General features: G+C 39.7%; 1 protein-coding gene across 5 annotated transcripts; it reads right to left on the bottom strand.

Moving 5' to 3' along the window:
* Positions 1-371: 371 nt before the first annotated feature.
* Positions 372-25511, bottom strand: SLC34A2 (solute carrier family 34 member 2). Of its 5 annotated transcripts, none has more exons than XM_032686897.1 (14): positions 25418-25511; positions 20893-20948; positions 15069-15183; positions 14829-14969; positions 14232-14360; positions 13194-13337; positions 12444-12555; positions 11159-11354; positions 10355-10450; positions 7998-8118; positions 7101-7268; positions 5687-5803; positions 5474-5598; positions 372-3897 (listed from the first exon to the last, which is right to left on the bottom strand). In XM_032686897.1, the coding sequence occupies exons 3-14, from the start codon at positions 15172-15174 to the stop codon at positions 3322-3324; spliced, it is 2031 nt and encodes a 676-aa protein (XP_032542788.1). In that variant the 5' UTR covers positions 15175-15183; positions 20893-20948; positions 25418-25511; the 3' UTR covers positions 372-3321. The 5 variants fall into 5 exon arrangements, with proteins under 5 accessions (XP_032542788.1, XP_032542787.1, XP_032542785.1 ...); XM_032686896.1 differs by lacking the exon at positions 25418-25511 and adding an exon at positions 21039-21122; XM_032686894.1 differs by lacking the exon at positions 25418-25511 and having other exon boundaries at positions 20893-21027.
* Between the last annotated feature and the right edge of the window lie 314 nt (positions 25512-25825).

Here is a 25825-nt window from a genome sequence, read left to right as displayed (position 1 = left end):
AGAGAAAACAGGGAGAACCTGAGTTTAGTGCAGTGATAGAGATCATTTGTTATAACTCATCATGCACCCTGTTGCCATAATAGCACTGGCTTTGCTCTCCCATGCTTGCCTTCACCGAGGACAGTCTGCAGCAACCTGCCAGAAAATATCTTGACACACACAATTGCACTGAGCAATTCTGTTTATTATTCTTCATATGAAAATCTCTCATTCATATGAAAATTTGGACACATAGGTGCTTTTCTTCAGTGCTCGATGATAATCTCATTTCTTGTACATTGCATCAGCTCAGGCTAGAACTTGCCTGCATACTTATTTTTCTGTAAGCTTCCATGATATGTATATAAACAGATATTATGAAAAGATCTTATTTTTTTAAAACTTCTCTTTATTTTTACATTTAATGAGGACAGACAAGATGAATATTCATGACAAAGTATAAAGTCATATCTTGTCCTCAAAACAAATAAAAGATAGTGTTTAAGAGTTTAAAAAAAGTATTTTAGAAACACTGTATTTCCAAAATTTCTCATTACAGAAAATTCACATCTTTTAGAAAAGTAGAGTTCAATATCCTTGTGTATTAAGCCACATTACGAAAGTATGTTGGTTTTTTACACCTTTACTTCAAGAAATCTGTCTCTGCATTGCTCGCTATCTTTAAGTAACCTGCTGATGGAGCCAACAGCCTCCATAATATGCAGTATACACAGTTACAAACAATTTGAAGTTATATTACAAAATATACAGTAGTTCCTTTTTACATTTTTATAGATAAACATTGCATAGTTTTCAAATATGTAATATATAACACCACGAGCCTTTTTCTCTATAACTTATGAAAAATTCTGTACACTCCAACAATTATAAATAAAGTGTAAATATCTTTTAGTAAGAGTAAGGGAGGAAATATAGCAAGACATATTGTGCTGTCAAGTGAAAACCAGAAATATTTGTTGGAATCTGCTTAACACAATGGAACAACATGGCTTGGAGCAAGAAGAGATTATAGGGGAAATGCTACAATGAGGAACCTTAAGTACTGATATGTCTAACAATTATTATCCCGATTCTTTTGTAAGAATCACTTTCTCACAGTTATTATCACTGTTCTTGATGGCTATGCTTCAAGATGCAAAATAAGGTGCATGTTGTTTAAGAAATTAGTAAAAGTAGACTAAAATGTTTCCTCTTTCAATGAGTGGTCAATGGAAACTTGAGATAACTTGGAAAGAATTCTGACTATTTTTCTCATATTTTTCCTAAAGAAACAAGGCGTGGGAAATGCACACAGGAATTTAAAGAAACAGACTCTAAAAGCATCCAAAATTGTGAGAATAAAATTAAGAAGAATTATTGAAGATATCAAAATTCAACTTTAAAAATAAGATGTTGACAAAATTCTTTTCAACTCCGTGAAGAACAAGGAAAATAACTTTTGAAAGAATAGTTTGACATAGCTCTGCTGTTTGCTACTACACTCCAAAAGAGCAGAACTGTACCAAAAGTATATATTTTTAAAATTCACTCAGATTCTAAGCATTTTGTCACTGGTTCACAGTTACAGAAACAATTGGAATCTCAGTGTGCATGCAGTTTGCAAACACATTTTCAGCAACATAGTTTGCCAGTTTGAATGTCAGTTTAATAAAGTAAATGAAAACAATTTCCACTTCTAAAATGTATGTATTTACCTAATAGCCAAATTCAACCTACTGTATTCCAAGCTCTGCAGAAAACAGCTATTCAGAAGTAAATGTGTTCTAGCAGCACTGAGTGGCTACGACACACTAAGGGTCTTCTCAGTGTTTCCATTACAGATTTAATTTAAAACTCAGCCACTTAAACTGGCTCTAAATGACTCTTGGCCTACACTGAATCACCTATTTTTTTAACATTACTGATTGGACTTAAGGTATTATCCCATACTCACTAATATCTGAGCAATTGAAGGCCAGTAGAAGTACTCAGTGCATCTTTGAAATGCTCTTTTCCTGATACTGAAATTATGCCTTGTCAGCCCATGATTCAGAACAACCTCATAAACATTACTAAAACATCAGTAACGGTAAAATTTGAGTATAAGCAGCTTCCCACCAAGTATTACTCTACCTATGGATTTGCTACACATGATAGTGACTAGATTAGTTATGGATTTTATGTGGGATTTGGATTGCTACATACAATTGTCAGTAAAATTCACATTATTTCCAAGGAGGGTGGTTCAGAGCACAAAGGGATGGTGAACATCCCTTTCTCTTCAGTAAACATTACCATACGTCCCGTGCTAGCCATAATCTGCTCTGTAGGTTCCCTCTTTTGTAGCTCTAAAACCAGTCTTCACCACTACTCTGAAAACTCATTTTGTGGCTCAGGCAAACGGAGCCACAGCTGAACACAGATCTGTCATCAGCCCAGCTTGGGGCAGCTGTCTCCTCCCCTACACTGGTCACTTGTTCTTCCTTCTGCACCGTTCCTCTGGTTGTGGAATTACATGGTGAACAGGATTGAAGAGGACCATCTAGAGGGAGGAATGGCAACACAACCACATCCTGAGTCAATCAAGACCTTTGGTAGCCACTCGATGCCTCTAAACACAGTACAGAGGGAGCAGCAATTACTTTCATGGCCTTTAGCTTGAAATAACAAAAGATCATAACTTCTGTTCCCAGTGTTAAAGGAGACAGAGAGGACTTCAAATGGGCTTATGTACACCCTTACGCCAGAGCAGGATTCCAAGAGCTTCTGAACGATATCCCAGCATTTCATTTTCCTTCACGCATATAGAATAGATTTTGTCCACTCTAGGAAAACTGTTTTCCATTTTGACCACTGCAAATAGACCAATGAAAACATTAGGATTCCCCTTTTTTTATTTATCTTTTTCCTTTTTTTTTTTTTAAATTTCCAGAGTTTTTTAGGTATTATAAAGTAACTTCTGCTGAATAAGTCGGTACATTAGATAGGCTGTTCTACAAGTGCATTGTTTGTTTGTTTGTTAAGTTTGAATTGATCACCACTCCTTTCATCTCTCTCTTCATGGGACTACAGCAAGATTTCTTTTGTTTGCTACTGATAGCATTGGAGGAAGGTACCACATAGTAGATCCTCTGTGAGCAAATCTGTCATTAGCTTTGCAACCGAGCACAGATTTTCTAGGGACTCTGTCAAGCTTGTTTGACTCCATTCCTTGATGAGTGATGTATCACTGATTTCAGAAACCTAACAAAATGTTCACTGTCCTCAGTGCATAGTCCAAGGTAGTTTTGAAGAACCTGACTGTCCTATGCTGTATTTAGGCTAATATGGGTTGATCCGCTACTATAAGGCTGTGTTGTTTGTGACTGTTTTGTCAACAGAAGCTGCAGCTGGTGCTCTTCTTCCACCTCTTTCTTCATCAGCCATTGCCATGGTGTTTTCATAAACCTCTGTAGTTTTTAGTTGCTTGTCTTTGGCACCTTCCTGTTCAGCATTGACTTTGCAACACTTGCAGAAGCCACAGCAGTGTTTCCCACAAAAGGCAATTGAAGCCATAATTATGTTGTCCCAGGGCTCTAGGGAGTGCATCCAGATGGGTAGGAAATCCCAGTTTTGGAGCTTTTCAGGCAGCGAATGTGGTCGCCTTTTCTGCATGACATTAATTACAACCGCAGCAATAAAAAGAGCGAATAGGGGAAGGCAAACACCCAAAAGGACTGGCCACCCTGCCAGTGACAGACCAAATACAAACAAAGGCAAAAGAAAGAAGCAGACTAGAAGATAAAATATAGCAAACCATCTGTACTGGGCTGTTATGTTTCCCAAGGTCTTGGCCATACGTACTGGCAGCCGGGTATAAGGTATTGGGTAAAACAGAATAATCCCAGAGACATTGAAGAAAAAGTGGCACAAGGCAATCTGAAAGCAAAAATATTTGAGAAGTTCATTAGCCAAAAGGCCTTTAAAATGCTTCTACTGACATTTTAATAACTTCCAGTGGCACTCAGACTCCATAGTTTCCCTTTCCTTACTCCCTACTCTTGTTTCTTGTCTTTCATGCTATTTCACTGCAGAGCCTTTCCTAGAACAGAACAAGGACTCGGTAATGCCTCACACATTGCAAAGATCACTGCCTACAAACACAAGCCAGGCCTAGAGCGGATGTCAGATCCCCCTGCAGATGAAGTCTTAAAATGCAGCTTCCAAGTGCAAGAAATGGAGTCCATCAGAAACAAAGCTGAAACACCAAACAGGTCTCAGCAAACAGTTCTGGTGTTAGTAAGTCATGGGAACTATGTGAGAATTGTTCATTGTTGGGTTCTGCATCCATAATTTTTAGTGAAAATAAGGGAAATGTAAATTAGATATTTCACAGAGGCTATTTAAAATTTTTAATGATACAGATCCGGATTTTACAAAATTTAGCTATAAGTTTATAGGGCACTGAGGAGGTTCCTGGAATAGGACTTTGTCTGGGTTATTCAATTCACACATTTCAATTTTTTTTTTTTTAAAATAAGCATCAAGAGACATCCTCTTGCTAAAGCTTTCAGAAATTGCTTAGACGGAATAAGGATATACTGAACAAAACAGTACATTCCTTTCTCACCTTATCTTCACTCTGTAACTGTTATCAGACCAAAGTAAATATGAAAGTACAGAAGTTTATTTTTAAAGTGCATTATAAAACCAGCATGTTATCATGAAATCTGAGCTTTATCAAGATAGCATCTTCTCATGATTACATCTGTTCTATCATGCCTCAGGACAATAAAATGGCTTCACTAATTTTCTTGATTTATTTGGGCTAGTAAAAAACATTTGTCTTATTCACAAAGGAAACGTCATTATCTTTTCCCTCTTTGATGTAGAATGTTCATTCAAATGTGATCTGCTGCCAGTTTCTTTACCAGGTGGAAAATGGGAGGCCAAAGCCAAGCTGCCTATTTTTGAAACAGTTTGAGGCAACAAGAAATTTAATAAAATCCACTGAGATTGCATTTACAATGAGAAAAATACATGATGCTCACTGTAACCTTGGATAGACAGAGAGCTTGCCAGCTTAAGGGTTGTGCAGCCTTCAGTTAGGTTACAGGAGTCCCTGTACACTGCATGAACTGAGTCGGGGTCCTGAGAAGAGACCTTACAGAAATCAGTAACCCTAAGAGGGCTGTCAGATATATGGGCACTGAATTCCAAGCTGCAGAGACCCCACGCTCAGGGGTCAAGTGGCCCACCCTGCCTCAGTTCTGAATTAATTCACTCAGATCAAGCCAATTTATGAAAGCAAGATTTAACTGTATATTGACATTCTGGGAATGTTTAACAACCTTTTTACTCTAGCAGTTGGAATGAATGAGCTGTCAATAACAGTACACACAAAATCAGGCATGACATCCATGGCATAATTGCATCAGATCAAATTTTGCCAGGTTTTTCTTCAGAAAGATTGCAACTTCTAAATGAAGTCAAGGAAGCATTGGCTTATACTGACCTGTAGTGAATATTTTAATGTACTCCCTGGACTTGCTAAAGCCGCAAGTATAGCTGTCGTGGTTGTGCCAATGTTAGCTCCTAAGGTAAGGGGATAAGAGCGCTCAATGCTTATAACGCCAATGCCTGTGAGAAAAGAAGCAGGATTGAGTTGGCTTCAGGAAAACAGAGAAGATAAAACATGGGGATATAGAACACAGTATGGACAACTTACCAACAAGGGGTGTAATAGCAGATGTGAAAACAGAACTACTTTGGACAACGAAGGTCATACCAGCCCCTGCAAGCATAGCCAGGTATCCAGCTAACCAAGTAAAAGGAAATGGGAAATCTAAAAGAATAGAGGGAGAACACTGTTGTTAGTATAACAGAATGCTCTGTGTAACAGTAACACACTAGTGAAGACTATTAAGCATTCAAAATATAGATATATTTTTTGCCTATTTTTAATTAAATGGCAATTTGGGGTCAGAGTCAGTCCTACTACTCTGATTTATTCTGTTAGCTGCACTCCTTCTCCAGCCTTCCACCACTGGATGCACTTTGAGATGTGTACTAGACTAGGTAGACATTCGTCCTAACCAAGGGTAGCATGCATGTTATAATGCAATGAGGTATCAGAAACGTTTTCACAGAGGTCAACACAAAACCCTGTAAGTGTCTTGAGAGCCTTGGTTTCAGCAACCAGGCACCTTCTGCATGAGTCAGATCTTCAGAAAGCTCTGAGGAGCATCCTTAGAAAATCAGGTGGTTTGTTCTAACTAGTTTCAAGCAGATCATCTCCTAAAAATTTACTTGTTAACTCTTGCGAAGAAAACTAAACACGCTGATTAGAAAAACTAGGCACAATGGTCCCCTGTAGTCTGCAGATGTATGAGTGGCAGCTGTTTACTTTCTCCCCCTTGTTTTTAATTCAGACCATATTCTTTGTCCAGGAGAAGAGAGCTTGGGGACCACTTTGTTGCCTTCCCCATTTCTGTGAACCTTCTCCTCAATCATAGCCTAGGATCTATGCCAGGACTGCTTTTCTCTGCTACAGGTTCCAATCTCTGTGTTCAAGAGAGTATGCAGGAAAAGCAGCCAAGCAAAAAAAACTCCAACATTTGCACTCAGTGGATCCAAGCTGAAAAAAACCCTGGAGAGCACAGGGCAAGACAGAAAATACCACTATTGAAAGCTGCCTTATCCTACTGAAGAGAGGGTTAGGCAGTGGAACAGGACAAGATCATTAATTACTACAAACTTTTGTCAACTTACTTTAGAAGGAACATGGAGGCTCTGTGCCAGAACTGGCAATCACGGTCTCAGCACTTCAGTGCTATCTTTTGAGGATGGGAACATTACATTTCTAACAGCTAATGATTATACATCAAGAAACAGAGCCTGGACTTTGGTCTCTGATGCTGTTAATCTGCTGCATTTCTCAATCAAGCCACTCACTGTTAGATTTTTAAAAGAAAGAAAAAAATATTCTTGGGAGAAAAAATGTGGGGGTGGTGGGTGATTTTCATTCAATACTATTTTCTTTAAACTATTTTATGTTATCTGCCAGAATGGGAAATATCAATAAATGTGTTCAGTGTCCTTGTCATTCCCGAAAACAATCCTCAGGAAAAGCAGATAATTACCAGTGTTGATTGTCTTCTTGATAACACTTGCCACTTGTCCTTTAAGCACAGAGTTTAATAGCTTAACGATCATTATCAAACAGGAGCACAGAACAAGCAGGGACAAAGCCAGAAGGATAAGACCGATGGCAAGATCAGGCAGGTCTGAGTTTACAAAGAGATGCTGGCCTGAAAAAGAAATGGAAAATTAATTAGCCTAGCCACATTTTTCTTGTGATCCTAACTAAGCCCAGCCCTGGTTTTTGTACATGTCACTTAGAAAATGGGACCAAAGCACACACAGCTTGAGGGGTTGATGCAAAGAGGGAAAATGCCACCTCCCTTGCTTCACAAAAGCTATGTCTGAGTGGGGCAGGAGAAGCTCTTGTATGGACGTGCTTATAAAACACACAGCAGGCACCCCGACAGAGCAGGCAGGAGCTGGGTGACCATGTACAAGGCAGAGAAGTACAGTGGCAGGAGGAAGTTTTGGAGTGCTCCAAGCTGGACGGTGGGTCAGGTTTTCCCAGAGGTGGCTGCGTGCCTGAGAAGGGCCATTGAAACTCCTGCAGGGCATGCATAGGGATGGAGATATCCAAGAAACCATTACAGCAAAGTAACCATAGCTCCAAGCCATCTGAACAGCGAGGGTGACATGATACTGAAGACCTCAATTACTGATATCAAGGAGCATGGAAAGAGATCCATCTGCAGCCAGATACCATGATGATGCTGGTAACTCCAGCTGCATAGCTATAGCAGAGCACAAGCTCCTCAGACAACACCTGCACCAGTACCATGTGTCCGTACGCAGGCAAGGGCTTCCTGATACACCTCTGAAGTGGTTTGTTAACACCATCAAAAAGCTATATACATATGTAAAGATATTGCTATAGAAGAAAGAATTCTACTACTTACATTTAGTGATATAGTCTGTTTCAGTTACATTCTTGAGAGTCCATGTCATGTTTCCATCAGTCCAGCAAAAGTCAGGAGATGTGCAGTTTTCTGGAAATGGAACTGTGACATTCTGCAGTGTCTAAAGATGGCCAGACAGAGCAGATAGTTCAGTCATTTACAACCTTTTATTAAGAGCTCATGTAAAGTGTTAGGTTTTTACTACAACCAAGGATTCATCAACTGAGGGCAGATTTGTAAGCTGGCACCACATTAATGTCAAGGTGAAACTTCTGCATTCTTCAAATAAATCATTGTGCTGTTACCCAAGCCAATTAGTACAACATTTAAAGATTAAAATATCCCCAAAATCTTCTACATTGTAATAACCATAGCACCAAGTCATTAATAGTTAAGAACCTAAACTGCTGATGACAGTTAGTGGAGTGAGGCTCATATAAGGCTGCAGTTGCAAGACAGTGACATTCTTTTTCCAGGCAGCACCACGGCTTCCTTGGTCAAAGAAAGACCTCTTTACTGTCATCTCAACAGCAGTTAATGGTCTGGTGAGTACTACACCAGGGCTGTGATTCAGAATGCTACAATAGTAGTGCAGCCTTTGTTGCTGGATGAGCACAAGCTGCTTGTGCTGCCTTCCTGTGCCTCAGTTTCCCTGTCTGTAGAAACAGAAGTGCTGCTACTACTTTCCTTTTAATGTTCAAACGCTATCTAAGAGCTAATTACAAGAACTATGAATTGCATTATTATTATGGAGCTGAACCTAAATTTCTACTTATATTACATTAAAACCTTCCTTATAAGGACTCCTAGCCCAGACATACTGCATTCTGACACCAAGACCATAAGTCCTTATGCAGACTAAGGAAGAGTTCGTTGACTGAGCTGTACTTCCACACGAGAGCAACTAACAGCCAAACGGACTCTGAACCATGCTGTTGAACAGTAGGTATCTTTTAAACATGTTTGAGCGATTGTCTTTTGTAGAAATGGAGAACAAGAAATCAGGGTACTGCCTGCAGACACCTGCATTCTCAACACCTTCCAGCTGATGCACGTGGGCAAGGGTGGGAGTGGATCTAGTGCCCCCACACCCGGGCTCCAGCCTCCCCATCATGTCAGCCTTTACAAACACAGCACAATCTTTTTTCGCACCTTCCTGAATTTTTTTCAAACATCTGAGTTTCAAAGCAGCTGCATTAGATCAAAATGCTTATGTTTTGCTTTAAACATATTTCCCCCACCAAGTTAAAGTCAAACTGTTATGGGGTTCATATGTTTTTGTAGTTTGACTATATCCTTGAGCATTAGGTACACAGCCAAAATATAGACAAGCACAATATAAAACCATGTATATAGAAATATTCATTTCCTTCAGCCTACACTTTCCACATAGAGTAGTTTCCTGTCCTCTGTAGAACTTGGGGGCTCAGCACGGGCTGGGGTCTGACAGCAGGGCAGCTGCCCAAGCCCCCTGCCCCCCCGAGGTGAAACAGCCAGATACTCAGCAGTGTAACCCGAGCAGAGTTTCAGATGAGCACAGCTCTGCTCCTGGCACTATCTCCCTAGCTAGCATTTCACTGGCCATCCAGACTATCATTCAATAGGAGTTAGGCACTTCATTTCAACCTCCACTCTGTGTTCTTAAGTGTCTCCTGCCTCAGCACTTCAGGAGTTACTTTTCTATACATGACAACAAGTACAACTAATAACTTTAATTAGAGAATCAAAGGATATTTTATGCTCTAATTACTAGTTAGCTGAACAATGCAAACCAAACACTTAGCTCCACAGTTTATCAAAATACTCATAGGTGTCAATCTGGGCAAGAGATTCCTCCAAGCTGCAGTGCTGTTTGGGTGAAGAACAACGGGGCACAGCCCCGCAGAGGCTTTCTCCAAGGGCAGTTTTCCAAGAAAGCTGCAAATAACCAGCTACCACCAGATCACCCTAACATATGTAAAACTAAAACTTATTAGATCAGTAGATAAACGATGTTCGGAAAGATCTTTTCTTTGGCCTATGTTGTAGATTTTTTTCCACTTTCAAGGAGTCAGTAGTATCACAGTTTAAAGACATTTGTGTGTGTGAAAGGAATGAAAGACTTGGCTCCAAACCAGCAGTACTGATAAGTGAGGGCCTGTATGGTACCGAAAGTAGCCAGGTCATGGTCACCACTGGTGACCATCCTTTGTTTAAGTGGAGGAAAAACTACCTTAAATTGTTTTCATTCTTTTTCTGCTGAAAAAAACCCCATCATTTAAAAATCTAAGTTCACAATATTATGATAAGGATTGTCAGCTACAGATCAGTAATACACTTCCTGAGGTACCTGACAATTAATTTAGCATAATACTCACCACATTGGTTTCAGTTACACACCAGACCTTGACCAGGCTTTTGTTTTTTGCTGATTCATCATTAGTAGCAATTGCATTTATTACTGATTTATCAAGCTTAAAAAAAAAAAAAAAAGAAGAAGAAGAAGAAGAAAAATTTAAAAAATGCATTATTCCAACTTGCATCACAAACTTCTGTTCAGCTCTACTCAAACAACCCCCTTTGGAATCCCAACCATGATAAGCCTGCATGATCATCTCTAGTGCTGGAGCTGCCCAATGTGTAGGAGGGGGTTTACTCTGACAAAAAGGCACAACTCCACACACACAAATACTGTGTCTCATTCTCCCCAAATCATCCACCACTTCATCTCTCCCTTTCTGTTTAATCAACTGCCTGACTGTATTTACCTGCCATTTTAGAACATGTGTTCTTTCCCCCCTGGCCTCTAGATGCATTCAATTATGTCAGGTCCTACACTGATTCTCTGGCTGTGCCAGGTTGTCTCAGCTAGTACTGTCTGCCAAAGTCTAGGCAACAGGCTGCCTTCCCATCCATCTCACATGGCTGTATTTGTCCTCACCTGCCTTCTCCTTCCTCCTAGCTAGATTTGTCATCATTAAGGTGAAATGCAGGGGAAATAGAAACAGGAACTATAGAGATGGGGTTTTATGAAATGTGAATAAAAAGAAGAATTCATCTGCTAATGAGCTTTAAGCCAAGGACATAGAGAAATAAGTGGGAACCCTTCTCATATTCAGAGCATTTTGATTAGCTGTGACTGAACCAAGTAAGCAGCTTGCTTGAAGTAAGAAAGAGCTTACCTCAATGATGAGCTTTGTAAAGGGGTCTGTGATAACTTTTAGTAGCTCAGGGGCATCTTCACCACTTTCAAGATGAAAGGACTCAACTATAACATTGGTGAGATGGTAAAGATAGCCAGAAATAACTTCAATGGGCAACAGTGCAAACACAGCAAGCCAGTTAAAGAAATCATGGATTGTTGCCCCAGCAAAGGCCCTGCAAAAAGAAATTAAAAAACAGGATTGCTTTTAATTAGACAAAATATGTACAACATCAGTTAGATATGAAATCATAGCAGTGGGGATGAAGCCCATTTCAAGGTGGGAATCATTTCATTTCCAGGGTCACAGGAGATGGCTACTTGGCTATGGAGCATTAAGTTGTTTCCACACTGTTGACCAATTAAAGAGCCAGCCAGGTGAGTAAAACAAGAAAAACTAGAAAAGGCAAAAGAGATCCTTAACACAAGGCTGCCAAGAGTACTCATCTGAAAAAAGAAGTGGCTGTAGAACCTACATTTGTTTTGTCTCTCACCCATTTTTGGCACATTTTTATTCCTCAGCCAGTCATTTCCTCTGGGACCTGTTCTCCCTGAATCCTGGGGCAGGAGAGCTTTGCGGTCCTCTCACGTGTTCCTGCAAGCCATTGGTGTACAGCTCCCTTCCATCTTCTCCTCTAAAGCCTGAGGAGCCACAGCTCTCCCCTCAGAGACTTTGGCAAAGAGCATTTCATATGTCCAGTACGGTACAGATGACAAGGTACCAAAGTCTCCTATCTCTACCAAGTTTACTGCCCATCTCCAGCAAGCCGAAAGCTCTCTCAGTGGCAATGTCAAGTGGCGGTCTAAAAGCTGTCACTTTATGTGTTTGACAGCCAGAACACATTATTTCTCTACAATTACCAGGTCTTGCTTACTGTAGACTTAAAAAACCTTCAGTATCAAAATCTTGTTTAAAGAGACTAGACAAAAATAATGTAATATTAACTTCTTATACAGCCCTCCAATAACTAAGACATAATAAAATGTGGGTAGCATAGTGGGAGCAGCTGAAAATTTATCCTTGTGTAAGATCATTAAAAATGGTGGATCCTTACAAAACCACAAAACTTTTAAAGGAACCCAATATACTTTTCTTCAAGTATATGAAGCCATATATATAGGCAGCATCGTACCTTTGCCATGGCCATGCTTGTGACTTTCCTAACTAGAAAGGTTGAATGGCTGTAGTAGTGATAGGGAAAATGGAAGAAAACCTACAAAGAAGGAACAAACAACTTTTCAGGTGTAGTGTTTAAGTACAATACCTTCTAAATTCATTCCTGTCCCCAGCTTGCATGAGTGCCACAATCGTGTTTGTAACTGAGGTGCCAATGTTTGCTCCCATGATGATCGGAATAGCTGATTGAACAGTTAGCACTGGAAAGCAGAAAAGGAAGTACTGAATGAGAAAATCAGATCATCAGCAAGCTCTATGCTTCAATGAAGATTTCTATTAATGTCACTGAATCCGTGACTTCCCTTGATGTCACTGGGATTAGGTACTGTGATCCAAATATTTGCTTTAATCAAATCCCATGGGAACATGACACTCCCATAGTCCTGACTGAAACTGCAGCCCATGGTTATCCCTTTTCACCACATATTGGAGTGCCAGAGTAAGATAAAGTCTCTTCTTTCCCAGGCATTTGCCTACTTACTGCAGAATTTAGAAATGAAGCCGCAGAAACAGGTGAAGTTTAGTAACTGCCTAACATTAGAAAATTATGCAGATAATTTCAAAATTAAGGCATTCAGTGCCAAGGCTTCCAATGATTTTCATGGCAGTTGTGGTCTTACTATTATTACTAGTACTACTAGTATTGCTACTACTATTTTTACTATCATTATTAATTCTTAAAATTTTATTTTATATCAAGGCAACAGCTGTGGAAAGCTCTTCCTGCAGTCTCTATTCTTACACCCAAAGCTTCTACAACTTGAACGCAGGTGGGAATGTTTGCACCCCAGACAAGATTTATGAGTAATCAGTAGGAAGATACTATAAGCAGACTTACATGTGGAAGACACCATGCTGACTATGATGGATGAGGAAGTACTGGAGCTCTGGACCATAACAGTCACCAGAACTCCAATCACCAATCCCGCGACAGGATTAGACAGCACTGAATCATCTTTAAATATGTCCCCTGCTGCTTTACCTACAAAAAATATATTCTCGGAGTGAGGGAAGTGCAAGGTAAAGTCTACAGAAATTATCAGTGTTTAATTAAAGATCATTCAACCCATTCAATTGATACATATATAGCCATGCTTGCTGGTCAAAAAAAGTACAAGGTGATGCAGCCCAGGGATCCAAATTTAGGTCCTGAACTCTCGGCTTCTCAGTTGTTAGAGAATACTTTATATTCTCTTATTTCAGTGACTAAACAAGCTTTACTGAACTCTGCAGAGAAGCATATAAAACCATTACCAACAGAGGAAAGACTGACGCTCAAAATCCACATATGCATAGATTTAAATGCTATTACTTGGTATTTTTGATTACTGCCTCAAGGAAAACTATTTTAATAATACTGATTAATTCTGTCCCTGTAGCTTTCTGTGTTTCCAAAAATCCAAAATACTTCCACAGAAATTCATATGATAACCACTCCTGAACCCCTCATTTGAATTCAACCCTTGAAGACTGGCAATGTAAAAAAAACCATTTCAATAGTTTTCATCTTTGATAGTTTTGGGGGATATTTCAGTGCTGGATGCTTTGGTCAAGAGCACAGTTTTCATACTTCAACTTGTTGAAATGTCTTTCACATGTGACATTTATGCACAGATGTATCCATGTAAACTGTCACTAAAGTAACAGGAAACCACTAAGAAATCAGGGCCAATAACCACCACATCAACAGCTCTTTGGAATTTGAAGAAGAAAGGCCCTTCCAAACAAATGAAGGTCAGTCTTCGGTCAGAGCTACTCCTGAATCTCTATCTCAACACATATATGAAGAATGAAGAGTGAGAGTTGTAACTAAGTCGCTCAGATGAAATTTCCCGTCTTATTCAGTTTATTCTTAATATTTTAAACATTTTCATACCTCCTACCAGTTGGAAAGCAGAGCTCAGAACATCCAGAGAACACACAAACATGTAGAGCAATCCAAGCAGCATAATGAACTTCCCTATCCCATAGAGTACACGAATGATTTTTCCTTTTCTATCCAATTCTGCAAAACAAATACATTATGCATAAAGGACTTGCTTGAACTGTTCTCTGGAACACTCTAGCACACAAACAGAGACTATAGAGGCAAAAACAGTGCTGTGAATTCAATGTGTGATTAAATCCAAAAGAATGTTCTTAATCACATTTTAACTGCAGAAGCAGGTATTTTGTTTACTTAATTTTACCACCAAAAAAAAGTTTTTTGGTATGTGACAAAAGCCTCATAAAATATGAGATTGACCCTTCATTTTATAGTGACCCTGCTGAGTAAAGAAAGACAGGAGCCTGGATATAAAACCATATTAGTGTTGGACTGTTTTCCATATATCTCTTTGTGTTTTAAGGAAGGTAAGCAGCATGATTTCCAGATCCTTCTTAGCTGACTAAGTATAAGACCCCCATTAACTTCTAGAGAAGGTGAGAGAAGTGGTGGGAAAAAAAATGCAGGTATTTGTGGAGAAATGGCTACCTGACCACTTGACCCCAGTGTCCTGCAGTTCTGGCAGAGCCCATGGGTCCTCTTCCTCTGGCCTTGTCTCATCTATCAAGGCTATTGTGGAAAATGCAGGTTGAATTTCCCCTTTATTTCCAAGTGAAGCCACATTGCCTGCTGAAAAAGAAAGTGTAAAAAATTGTTTAATTACTTTCCATCCTTTCCAAGGATCCCCAAAACTTATATACCTCTATAACTCACTGGTGAGCACGTTACCTTTGTGATTTTCTCCTTCTTTCCCAGCCATGTTCTGGTTTTGTTTGGAAGAGTCCCCAATATAGTTATTGGTTTCAGGCTTTTCTACCTCAGGCCAGGGAGCCATGATCTGTGACTAATAAAGTAGTGTTGATTAAAATGCTCGTGCAGTCTATATTCAACTTACAACAGGGTATGTGGGAGATATGATTAAGATTAAGAACAAAGGAGATGGAAATGGAATATAAGCAATTTGCCTTTGAACACAACTTTTTACTAATCTTTATGAATTATTCCTTAATTTCTGAAATTGATTTCTCGGTTATTTTTTAAATCACTGTTTATTTGTGTACGAAACTAAAAAATTCTTTCCATCTCACATCTGTATATTCATACACTTTTAACTGTCATGAAAGCAAAGATTCCTCTGCTTTCCAAACAGTAGGCATTTCTTCTCTTTAATTAATTTCAGCTCCTTTCAGGAAGAAGTCAGAGAACTGTTTTATTTTCTTCCACCATCTAGATTTAAGAAACTGCCTTTACCAAACTGGTAATTCAATCCATCGACCTTAGCAAAAAAGTTCTTCCCTAAATGCTGCTTAGTTTGGGTCATGCAAGCTGAACACAATGTTCGTATTGCCTTTACTGCTTCATTCCCATGGAAGCATGGAGAGGAGAACCCTGGACAAGGCGGAGGAAGAGCTCAGGGTTTCAAGTTCCAGAAGGATGCTTGCTGAATGCCTGGACAAGAGCACAGTTTGAGACCAGTGACCATTTGCAGGTCTATATTTGCCTGTAACTCACAGCTGATGCTGCAAATGAAGATGAGCTAGTGATAGCAAAGTCCATCTCACCCACATCGTGTAGGATCTCCCTCTGATCCTCATCCTTCCTGACCCCTTTTGAATATATTTGACATGCACCTCAACATTAATAAATAATAACTTAAAAAAATAAGACATTACATGGCCAAATCCTGCCAGCACCAGTGCAAGTACCCTTAATAGATCCTAGCCCAGGCACAAAAGAAGGCAAAGCCTAGAAGAGTCCTACATATTTACTTCAATATTGGAAGCCAGAGGGAAGGACATGAAAGAGGGGGAATGTGATCATGGAGAAACAAGCCAATATACACAATACTTCTATCTTTCTAGGCTTGTTGGTGAGCTCAGCCAGCACATCCAAAACTCAGTGGAAAGGATTGGAGAAGTGAACCCTACCCAGGAAAGCCTCACCTTCAGATCTGTTTCTTCTACCCTCTCTGCCACACGAGTCGATCAGTGCTGCTGGCAAAGCTGCCCCACAACCACCACGTCTGGCACCCTGTCACACTTCTGAAAAACCAGTGAGCAAATTTGCTTCCTATGCTCCCCATAAACAAAGCCCCTGTGCCCAGCCTCCAAAAGTCAGAGTTGGTATCATGCTCCTGTAAACAAGGTTCAGCTACAAGCAGCAGCCACTCTAAGGGAGTATAATTAATCATTCATTTAAGCATAATCCTTTATGTAGCTGGTGGTGAAAATGTTTTGTCCCTGCCCACATCAGTAAGCCATACATCCTCTTCCTTTTCCTGGGAAAGAAAAGGTCACAGACAAAATCACTCATGTCTTACTGTAACAGAGGAGGGTATTGTTTGCTGACACTCCACAAAGAAAAGAGTATCTCTCCTTCCTCATTAGCAGGAAAAGTTATTCTACAATTTCATTTGCAATATCTATGCTTTTATATGTTCTTTATCTGTGGTGTAAGAACCATAGCAGCTCCCAAGATACACAAAGATCTTAAAATAGATGGAAGTCACTCTTGCTTGTTTCAACAAGGGTTTCCATTTGCTTGAAGCAAATTCTTGCATTTTCACCCAGGCCAAAACAACCACCAACCCCACCTACGTCAGAACATCCCCATCTTGTTAAACGAGTTTCATTTATACATGTTCAGCATTTAAAGAGCTATTAAAAAAATAACTGCTCTGCACAAGTTCTTCTTAAGTGAAATGCAATCATGAAAATGCACTGGGAAGTCAAATGGTGAAATTGTATTGACAATGTATTCCAACCATGAAGACACAGAATATACTGGACACCACTACTCCTAGAGATGCCATCAGTACTTCTACAGTTCTTCTCTTACACTCAGTATGGAAATGAAGGATTCAGCCTGCATGATTATTGTATGGAAACTGAACTGATGCATTCACTAAAGAAACAGGAGCTCGAAAACTTTGCCAGAAAAACAGTCCTGTGTCTCCTCAACAAACTCGTTCAAGAATTCAGCAGAGCATTTTTTCATAAGCATGTCCCATATTCCTGAGGTGCTCAGGATCCCACAGGTATGTCACGTACTATTATGGGTTTTGCTTTATGTGATCAAATGCCATAGAATGAGAGTTGATCACCTCTGTGGAGGAAGTTTTTGTATAGGTATGTATGTAAAGTTATTTATATGAGCCCTAGTCAACCTCTGATTTGAGGGCAGATTTGAATACTGGAGGTCTTTACAGCGTTTCTTCAAGCATTGGATTTACAGAGGTTTAACTAGAACAGCCTGTTTCATCAAGGAGTGATGAAAGCAAAACCATCTAGATCCTTGAAGCACTACCAAAGCTGTCATCTTTTTCCAGATCCTGACTCTTGTTAAAAGGAACAGCTGAGAAGTTTAGAGACACCTGATACTATTTGCTGGAGTCCTGCTCACAGCTACTTACTGTTAATTAATCGCTGTGCTACAAGGATAATCTACGTTCTACAGTTTTCCCTTCAAAGAATTCTTCCTTGGCCCAAATACAAGCATTAGCATCTTGATAAAACACTCAGCAGAAGATGTGTGTGCTGCAGAGCAGTGGGGTGACAAAGATGACTGCATTGCTCCCTGGCAGCTCACATGTGCCTTTGGAAAGGCTGACGTCAGGCGCTGGGTTAAAGACCAACATCCTTGATGCAAGATATAAATGACAAAGAAAACCCTATTAGTGGTTTACTTTTGAACACTGAAGACAACTATGCTGCAAAGGAACACATTAGAGAATGGGCCAATGACAGCACGCACTGCAAAAACTTGCTGCATTCAGCTGGACGCACAGGTCCAGGTCCAGAGGCGGGACAGCCACGATTGCTGGATGAGGTGCTGGAGTGACGAGCTCTGCTCACCCCTGTGCCAGCCCAGGTGTCTCAGAGATGTGCATCTGGTTCCCTCCTTGGCTGGCAGGACACCAGCCAGGGTGCCTGCACCCAGGGTGAAGTCATGGAGCTCACATCCGGATTCACATCGGCACTTTGGATATCCTCCTCTTCGGAGCTGTGCTGAAATGGGAGCTAATTTCCTCCCGAAAGTGGTAGGTCACAATATGCTATGCATATTGCAAAGGTCTGAAAACTAATGCCTGCACAAACTGTAATCCAGTCCGTTTTGGTGAACCTTGTGGCAAATCCTCTCACACCATCATGTGTGCTTCTTTTGTTGTAAGTATAGTCTTTCCTTGTCTTTGGGAAATGCTAACTATGTGTGACATCCTTTCTAACTTCAAAAGAAACTGAAACCTCTCCCTCTTAAGAGGGAGATAGATGGAAATAATCAGTGGCATTCAAATTTTAAAATAAACTGTGAGGGAGGAAAAAGTCAGAGCCAAGTGGTCTCCCGTGGTTTTTATATCCATACTGACTCTCTCACTGCAGCATTTCAAAGAGTTAAAGTCCCTGGGGAATTATCTGAGCAACACTAGGTGTCACACAGTTGCCCTATATTGCATTCCTCAGTGACTCACTGGGCTGTAACAGCTTTGCCTCTGTTGCAGGGCTGCACTCTTGGTGCTTTGCAGATTTGTATTTGTTTAGCTGGATTTAACACAGAGAAAATGAACTACCACTTGCATGTGCCCAGGTGGTATTGTTCGTACCTCTCCACCCATGACAGCTCACCAAAAGGCCACCTTGTGCCTGAAATAAGAGCTACGAACCAGTAAGCCTTAAAGAAATCTCAATCCTGGGGAATAGAATCAGTCAAACCAACATGAAATAAAAAGTGCTGAAGAAAATAGCAGTATTTTCAAAATTAACTGGTAATAACTGCAGCAACTGCCAACGTGACCATACATATTGCTTAAGCTATCTACAGATTGCTTAAGCAGCTCCACATAAGGCTGTGGGTTCAGCCAAGCTTTCTCCATTTTCTCTCTCTCCCTCTCCTCCTTCTGTCTCAGTTTTCTACAAAAATACATCACTTCCTTATCATTCACCATAGAGCTACAGTTTTTATGTTAAAAAGGGATTTATCAGCTAATCTGATATCTGACTATATGGCAGTAAATATGAATATTTACCACACATACTTCATAAGGATAAATACCAAGCTACATGGCAACCTTTCTCGTATAAAGTTTGAAAAAATATTGTCTTTTTCCCCTCAAAATATATAATTTGCAACATAGAAGCACATCATGTAGAGACAGAAAAAGAAAGATCCTTAGCCAGCACAAATTCATTCGGTAGTTTTACATCAGCTGATAGTTTTGCCCCAGAACCTGTTCCATGGCAGCCACAAAGCCCCAGGTGCAACAGAACCAGTAACAACTTAAATAAACACCCTCAATGATTCAGCCTTACTAGGAGCAAGTCTTTTCTCTGGCACCAGCCACTTCCCTGGGGCTTTTTCTTTGAATAAGTCAGCAGACTTAACCAGGATATAAACTTTCAACTCATGTAGTAGAAAAGGAAAAAAAAGATATTTGAAAACTACAAAAAAAAGAGCATTGTACTCGCTGTTTATCCCTATGGATTCCTGAAATTCGTTGCTCACAAGCCTGAATCTAACACATAGCAAAACTAAAAAAAATCACATGAAACAAAATAGCAAAAAGAACTAATTTCTAAGGAAGTACAGAGAGAGATGAATTCCAAACATTAATTTTTGAGTTCACAACTAAGAAAAGCACTGGAAACTACCACTGAGGAGCCAGATCCAGGAAATATCAGTGAACTACTTGAAATACCTAGTAGGTGTTTAAATAAAACAGTTGCTTTTTCAGAATAAAGCAACAAGAAAATTAAAAACCCCACCAGCAAGGAAATAGAACAGATCTACCCCTTCCCAAAGACAAAACATGCAATAAAGAATAGAGAGAGGAAAAAGTAATGACATTAAAAAGACTTACTGATCTAATGGAAGAGCTGATAATAAAAGTTACTGAGAAACCAGCTGATTGCCTACTGCCACATTAGTTGAGCAAACTACATTAGACTAATGTATTCCTTCTACCTCCGTGTATCAAACCAAATTAGCATAAGAAAATGTTTCCATCAAGAATAGCCTGACACGGCCGTGGTGAGGAACACAGACTTTACACAAGATCTATGCTAACACACGAACTGACCGTATTCCCTTCCAATGTTTCATTAATAATATCCTATACATTTTCCAGTATCCAATACCACTGATTACTGTGACTTAAAATCTCACTTCTTTTCAATCCAAATAATAGTTAAAATAATACTTTCTTTTGCTATAGGCAGTTATTTCTGGCTGGGTTTTTGGTTGATTTTTTTGGGGGGCAGCTGCTAACAAAATGCTTTTTTTCTTTATTATATTCCATAAAAAAACCCCTAGCTGTTCACAGGAAAAAACCCACAGTTTGATTTCAGAACTATTTTTTTGTCACTTCCTTAAAACATAAATGCAGTTGAAAGAAAACAAGGTGAAAATGCTAGCAATGGAATGACATTTCATATACCACTACAGTTCCCTGTGTTAGCTCTCTGTTGTCATTCCTTAAGTTGCAAAAGCAGAACTTCAGATTTGCAAGCTAAACAAGCTCAAAGAAGAAGAAAACTCAGTCTTAGTTGTTCTTACTTACCACGTCTTTATTCCCAGACAACAGAGTGAACGGATCAACTGGGCAGCCACTGAAACCTGCAATATATATAGACAGGTGTTGAGCAAAGTTTGCTTTCATCACTGCACACTAACATTCCTATTTTACAGTCCAGAGGCACTGCCTACCTGCAACTTAATGATCACAATAAAACTTTTTTTAACAGGAGTGGGCAGCAACCAGGACTGATAAAACTACAGGCTATTTCACACTTATCACATTCTAAAAAATGTCCCATCAGCATTTAAGTACAAGTTACAAATGTGTTCATGTGAGTGCTGAGGAACGGTTTGTTCCAGCATGAAAAATTGCTGTCCACCTGATCATTCAGTAATCTTTTTTCCAATAATAATTTTCCAAAAATATTTTGCAATCTCAAAAGTCTGTCAAAAGGGTGTGAAGGAGATGTAGTACTGTTATTTGTCTGTTCAGGTGCCTATTAATCTGCCTTAGAACAGAAGTGAAGGAGAATCAGATAAAAAGCAATGTAAGTAGGAAACACGTAAGAACTTCTTAGAACAGAGGATGGAGTTTCATTCTTATCGGTGCTCAATGTTTGCAATTAAGGCAAGCTCATTAGCATTTTGGCTGTGGCTCTCCTTCCAAATGAGATTTAAAGATGTAAGGACACTTTTAATAATCAAATTCAAAATGCCAGTGATGAAGACCACTGAATGATAAATACATATGTTATTCAATAAATACCATGTGGCATTATAGATTAGACAAAGCAGTCACCAGCATTGCTACCTGTTCTACTGATGAACTTAATGAGGAGCTGGGGGGGAGGCTGCATTAGGCACTGTACTTTATTATTTTTTGAATTTTTTCTGTTTCAACAGGCAACTTATACTGAGCAAATAAGCTGTAAACTATCTGCCTAATCAGCAGATCTGCTTTGTCTGCTTGTACGCAGTCATATCTCCCAGCAGCTTAGTGACTTAGTAACACAGTAAAATAAAACTCTTGCTTTTGCACGTTTCAGTCCCATGGAGATGCTCAGCCTTTGGAGCAGTGAGTCAGAACTCACCCTTCTCCTGCGTCGGCATCAGAAATGTTTAATAAGGGGTGACCATGAAAGCTTCCAAAGCCCCTCATGCAGCATCACATCCTGGCAGTGGAACCACCAAGCACCTCCTCTGTCTGCAGCGACTCTGCTGGTGTCGACCCCACTGCCCACACCATACTGGGCAGGGCTCCTGTTGTAGCCCAAGGATGGAACCACCAGCCCTGCCTCGTCCTCCCCACCTGCAGTTTACACAGAGGTGGAAAGGATGGAAAGGAAACTGATTTTTCTTCTGTGCAAAGTGGAGAACTGTCCAAAAGTGGAAATTAGCAATAGAAAATGGATCCAGTGTCTACTTTGGTGGTTCACAAGAGAAGGTTTCTTAACAGAACTGTACTTTAACTTTGCACCTAAAAATAGTAGGTTTTAATTGATGCCCTACATGTAGGAAATCAAGTGGATCTTTTAATTGGGAATCCTTGTATTTCCCTGAGCTGTGGCTTATTCTCTACGGAGTCACTGTGAAACCCAGCTCTGACAGTGGGAAGGTATGAGATGTGTACACTTCAAGTACCCCATGGTGGCTCAACCGAAGTACGATGACGTCTTCCACAGCATTTTTATTCCAACACTGCTCATTCCATTTGCTAAGCACAATCCTATGCACTGACCAAGTAAACACATTAGAAAGGGAACAATTCTATATCAGACCCATTGAACTCCCAAAAAGAGCTTTAGGAAAATAAAACCAGCTACTTATACAAAGGCAGGCAACCTACAGTCTGTCTTTGGCAGTCCAAGGTGGACCTTCTACAGAGTCACTCTGGAAGAACCTCCGTAAGGACCTAGCAATGAGGGATGAAAGTGGGTGTTATTTGTCCCAGAAACCTTCCCTTCATTCAGAATCAGAGGAGAAGAGGCTGAAATCCTTCCCAGGACAGCAGGGCAGTCAGAGTGATAGTCCAGAGTGCTTTTCTTGCATCTGGCACTGATTCAAAAGATGCTGCTTCTGCTAAGGAAGAATAACCAAATGCTCTATCTTCCCCCTTTAGAGATTACTTAGAAGCAACTGAAGTAATTTAAAAAAATATTCTTGGATAGGAAACATTTAGTAAAATAAGGCAAGCAAGCAAATTTCAAGGCTCCTGATTTCATCTAATAAGGTGCTGGATTGCTCTGCAAGCTATTTGTAACACTACCTGTCAGAGTCTAGCACTTAACAGGAAGTACAAACACAGAAAATGTTTCAAACACAGAATAAGAAAAAAATTCCAAGCATGTGCAAATTTTGTGAGAGGTGAACTCTGTCCTGTCACTGTTATATGTTGCAAGAAGTTATAGCACAGGCAACAAACACGTCTACATAGCAGAGAGCTGGGCTACAAGCTCCCTTGTGGATCTGCCCCACAAAAAGGATGCTTAGTGTAAGTATCAACCCCATCCATGTCTAAGACCCAGGCCCTAGTACAATAAATCAAGTGCATCTTTGTCTCAACCAAAACAAAAATAATTAAAGGAAAGTAAAAGAACGACCATCCATCCTGCAAAGGTGTCAGAGCAGCGCAAGATACATATTTACTAACAATAATACATTATGAGATTTGCTCTTTTAGTAGACACAGCTTCAAAAGACAGCATGCATGAGCATGGCTCTCAGCTAACATCAGAGAGAAACTCTCTCTCATAAAATTTAATTTAATTTTCAATATTCCACAAAGCCAAAGAAAGCACTAAGTAAGTGCTAAACACTTACTGTGCATTTAAGATGGTGGGAATCTAGAAAACAGCTACGTGGCTCTTTACCAAAGAGAATTGGTATTGTTTCCATCATTTAGAAACACCATTGTCTATATTATCTTGTTCAGAAACCTTGAACAAGTCTAGTTGTCTACATTTGGGAACAACATGAGTATAAATCAGCCTTCCCTCTTATGGATATGTAAAACACAAAGCCCTGATCATTAAAGAGAGAGGCCAGTGCTGATTTCAGTGGGAATTACAGCCAGAACAGTTATATGTATTACTATACTGTGCATTTTATCTCACATAAACGATATGCAAAGAAATTAATGGAGTTACAGTAGTCAATGTATTTCTAAAGCTGAGTAATGAATAAAGTCATAAAGAGACAGCATTCAAAAGAGCCAATGCCAGGAATTGGAGGGTGAAATAAAACAAGAAGTGAATGAGTCACAAAAAGAAAAATTACAGAAAGGGGTTTCAGTCATAAAAGGGAAAATAAATATTTCAACACAGGAAAGACAGTTTTTATGGAGGAATAATATGGCAAACAATTTTAAACAGAAGTGTTTTTTGGTCTTATAATAATTGAGCAGCACCTTCACCACAGAATGAGTTTATTCTCATTACTACCATGTCTCAAAAGTTTTTGTCAATTCAAATGCGTCCTTGGGACATGATTTAAGAGGGTTAACATAATCTTCCATGATTATGTTTCCCACTAAAGTCACTTATTACAACTGTTTTTATTCCTCCTGAAGTATCTGATTTTGACTTCCTGTTTAGTAGATATTTTGCTACTAAGATGCACCAGTACCCACTCTCAGCATTTACCAACGTGTAAGAGATTGCTCATCTGGAGCCTGCAGTACAGGCAGTGCTGGGGGTGGGTCCAGGACAGGGGGTGTTCTGCACAGCCCTGCAGCCAGGCACCAAGCACTTCCAACCCACTCACAGGGAAGGACTGGCCAGAGGCAAAAAGGTACAGACTAAAACATGGCACATGTGAAAAAATAGCACCAACAGTAGACTGAATTTGATTTCAGTCAGAATGCTAAAAATGTGAATCATATCACTGCTTTGACCACTAAATCCCAGAAAAATTTTTAAATCTTTTCTTACCATAGCTGTTCAAAACTTTTATTGCTTGTGTTAAACATGTAACTAAGAATTTTAAAATATGTCTGTTAAAAACAATCCCCAAAACAAAGACCTGATAATGTTTTAGGACTAGAAATTTTTAATCACAAAAGAAACCCAATCTTATTCCCCTCTTGCTAACCTTTCCTACACTTTTTATAGTCTATTCCCTTACCTTGCCCCCACACCACACCCCTCTCCTCCCTGCTTCTGTTCACTCTCACAACCAATCTTATATTCCACATCCTCCTGTTGCCTCCCACTTTGGACACATATTCATGAATGCAAATAGCGTCTTCCCAACAAACGAGTAATGGGGGAAGAGGAAGAGAAGAAGCAAAGGAAATGTGAGAGCTCTTAAATAAATAATAATACTCACACTCTTATGCACACCTTAATTTACAGATTCAAGTGCTTTGGGAAAGTAGGCATTGTTGACTCCTTTTTTATTCACAGACAGTTAGAAGCTTTCTGTATTTTAAGAAATCCATTGTTTTCTTCCTACCCAATTTGTTAACTCTTGGCTGACACTGGACATGGTGTTGCTGGTAGCAGGACAAGCAAATATAATTACCAGCAGCCAGTTGAGCATGTTCACAAAGAAAAGAAGCTTCATCTCACCTTTCCAACCTGTACACTCCTTCTGCACCTGCGTTGTACAGCCTGCTGGCCTCCACACACTGCCTATGGACCAGCTGCTCAGATTCCGTAGCTGTGCTTATTTGTCTTCTGCCCAAATGACTTCTGCCCTAAAGACAGATTTGAGAGTGACATAAAATGAGGATTGTTGACAAAATAAATAGTCTCCCACAAACATGCTACTCATTCAAAGGCCATATATATATGTGCTAATTCTCTGTGGAAATGTACATTCCAAATAGTATATATGCTTTTTTTCTTTAAACATAATTCTATCCCCAGGACGTTCTATAGACTTCAGATGCCTTTCTTGATGATGCATGCAATGAGTAACTTCACTAGAATAAGAAGACATAGCTTCTTTTAAACTATTGAAAACTGAAATCTGCT

This window comes from Chiroxiphia lanceolata, chromosome 4 (assembly GCF_009829145.1).
Source record: "Chiroxiphia lanceolata isolate bChiLan1 chromosome 4, bChiLan1.pri, whole genome shotgun sequence".
In the NCBI taxonomy this organism is placed as follows: Eukaryota; Metazoa; Chordata; class Aves; order Passeriformes; family Pipridae; genus Chiroxiphia; species Chiroxiphia lanceolata.
The sequence above is the reverse complement of the archived record's forward strand: the minus strand, read 5'-3'. Positions and strand labels throughout refer to the sequence as shown.

What these genes read in the sequence shown, in the direction of transcription:
- SLC34A2 (XM_032686894.1), bottom strand. Translation starts at nt 20,991, where the DNA reads ATGAAAGCAAACTTTGCTCAACACCTGTCTATATATATTGCAGGTTTC. An exon ending in TGTCTGGGAATAAAGACGTG is followed by an intron (nt 15,184 to 20,892) that starts GTAAGTAAGAAC and finishes CTACTTTATTAG; the next exon opens with TCACAGATCATGGCTCCCTG. An exon ending in TGCTTTCCAACTGGTAGGAG is followed by an intron (nt 13,338 to 14,231) that starts GTATGAAAATGT and finishes TATTTTTTGTAG; the next exon opens with GTAAAGCAGCAGGGGACATA.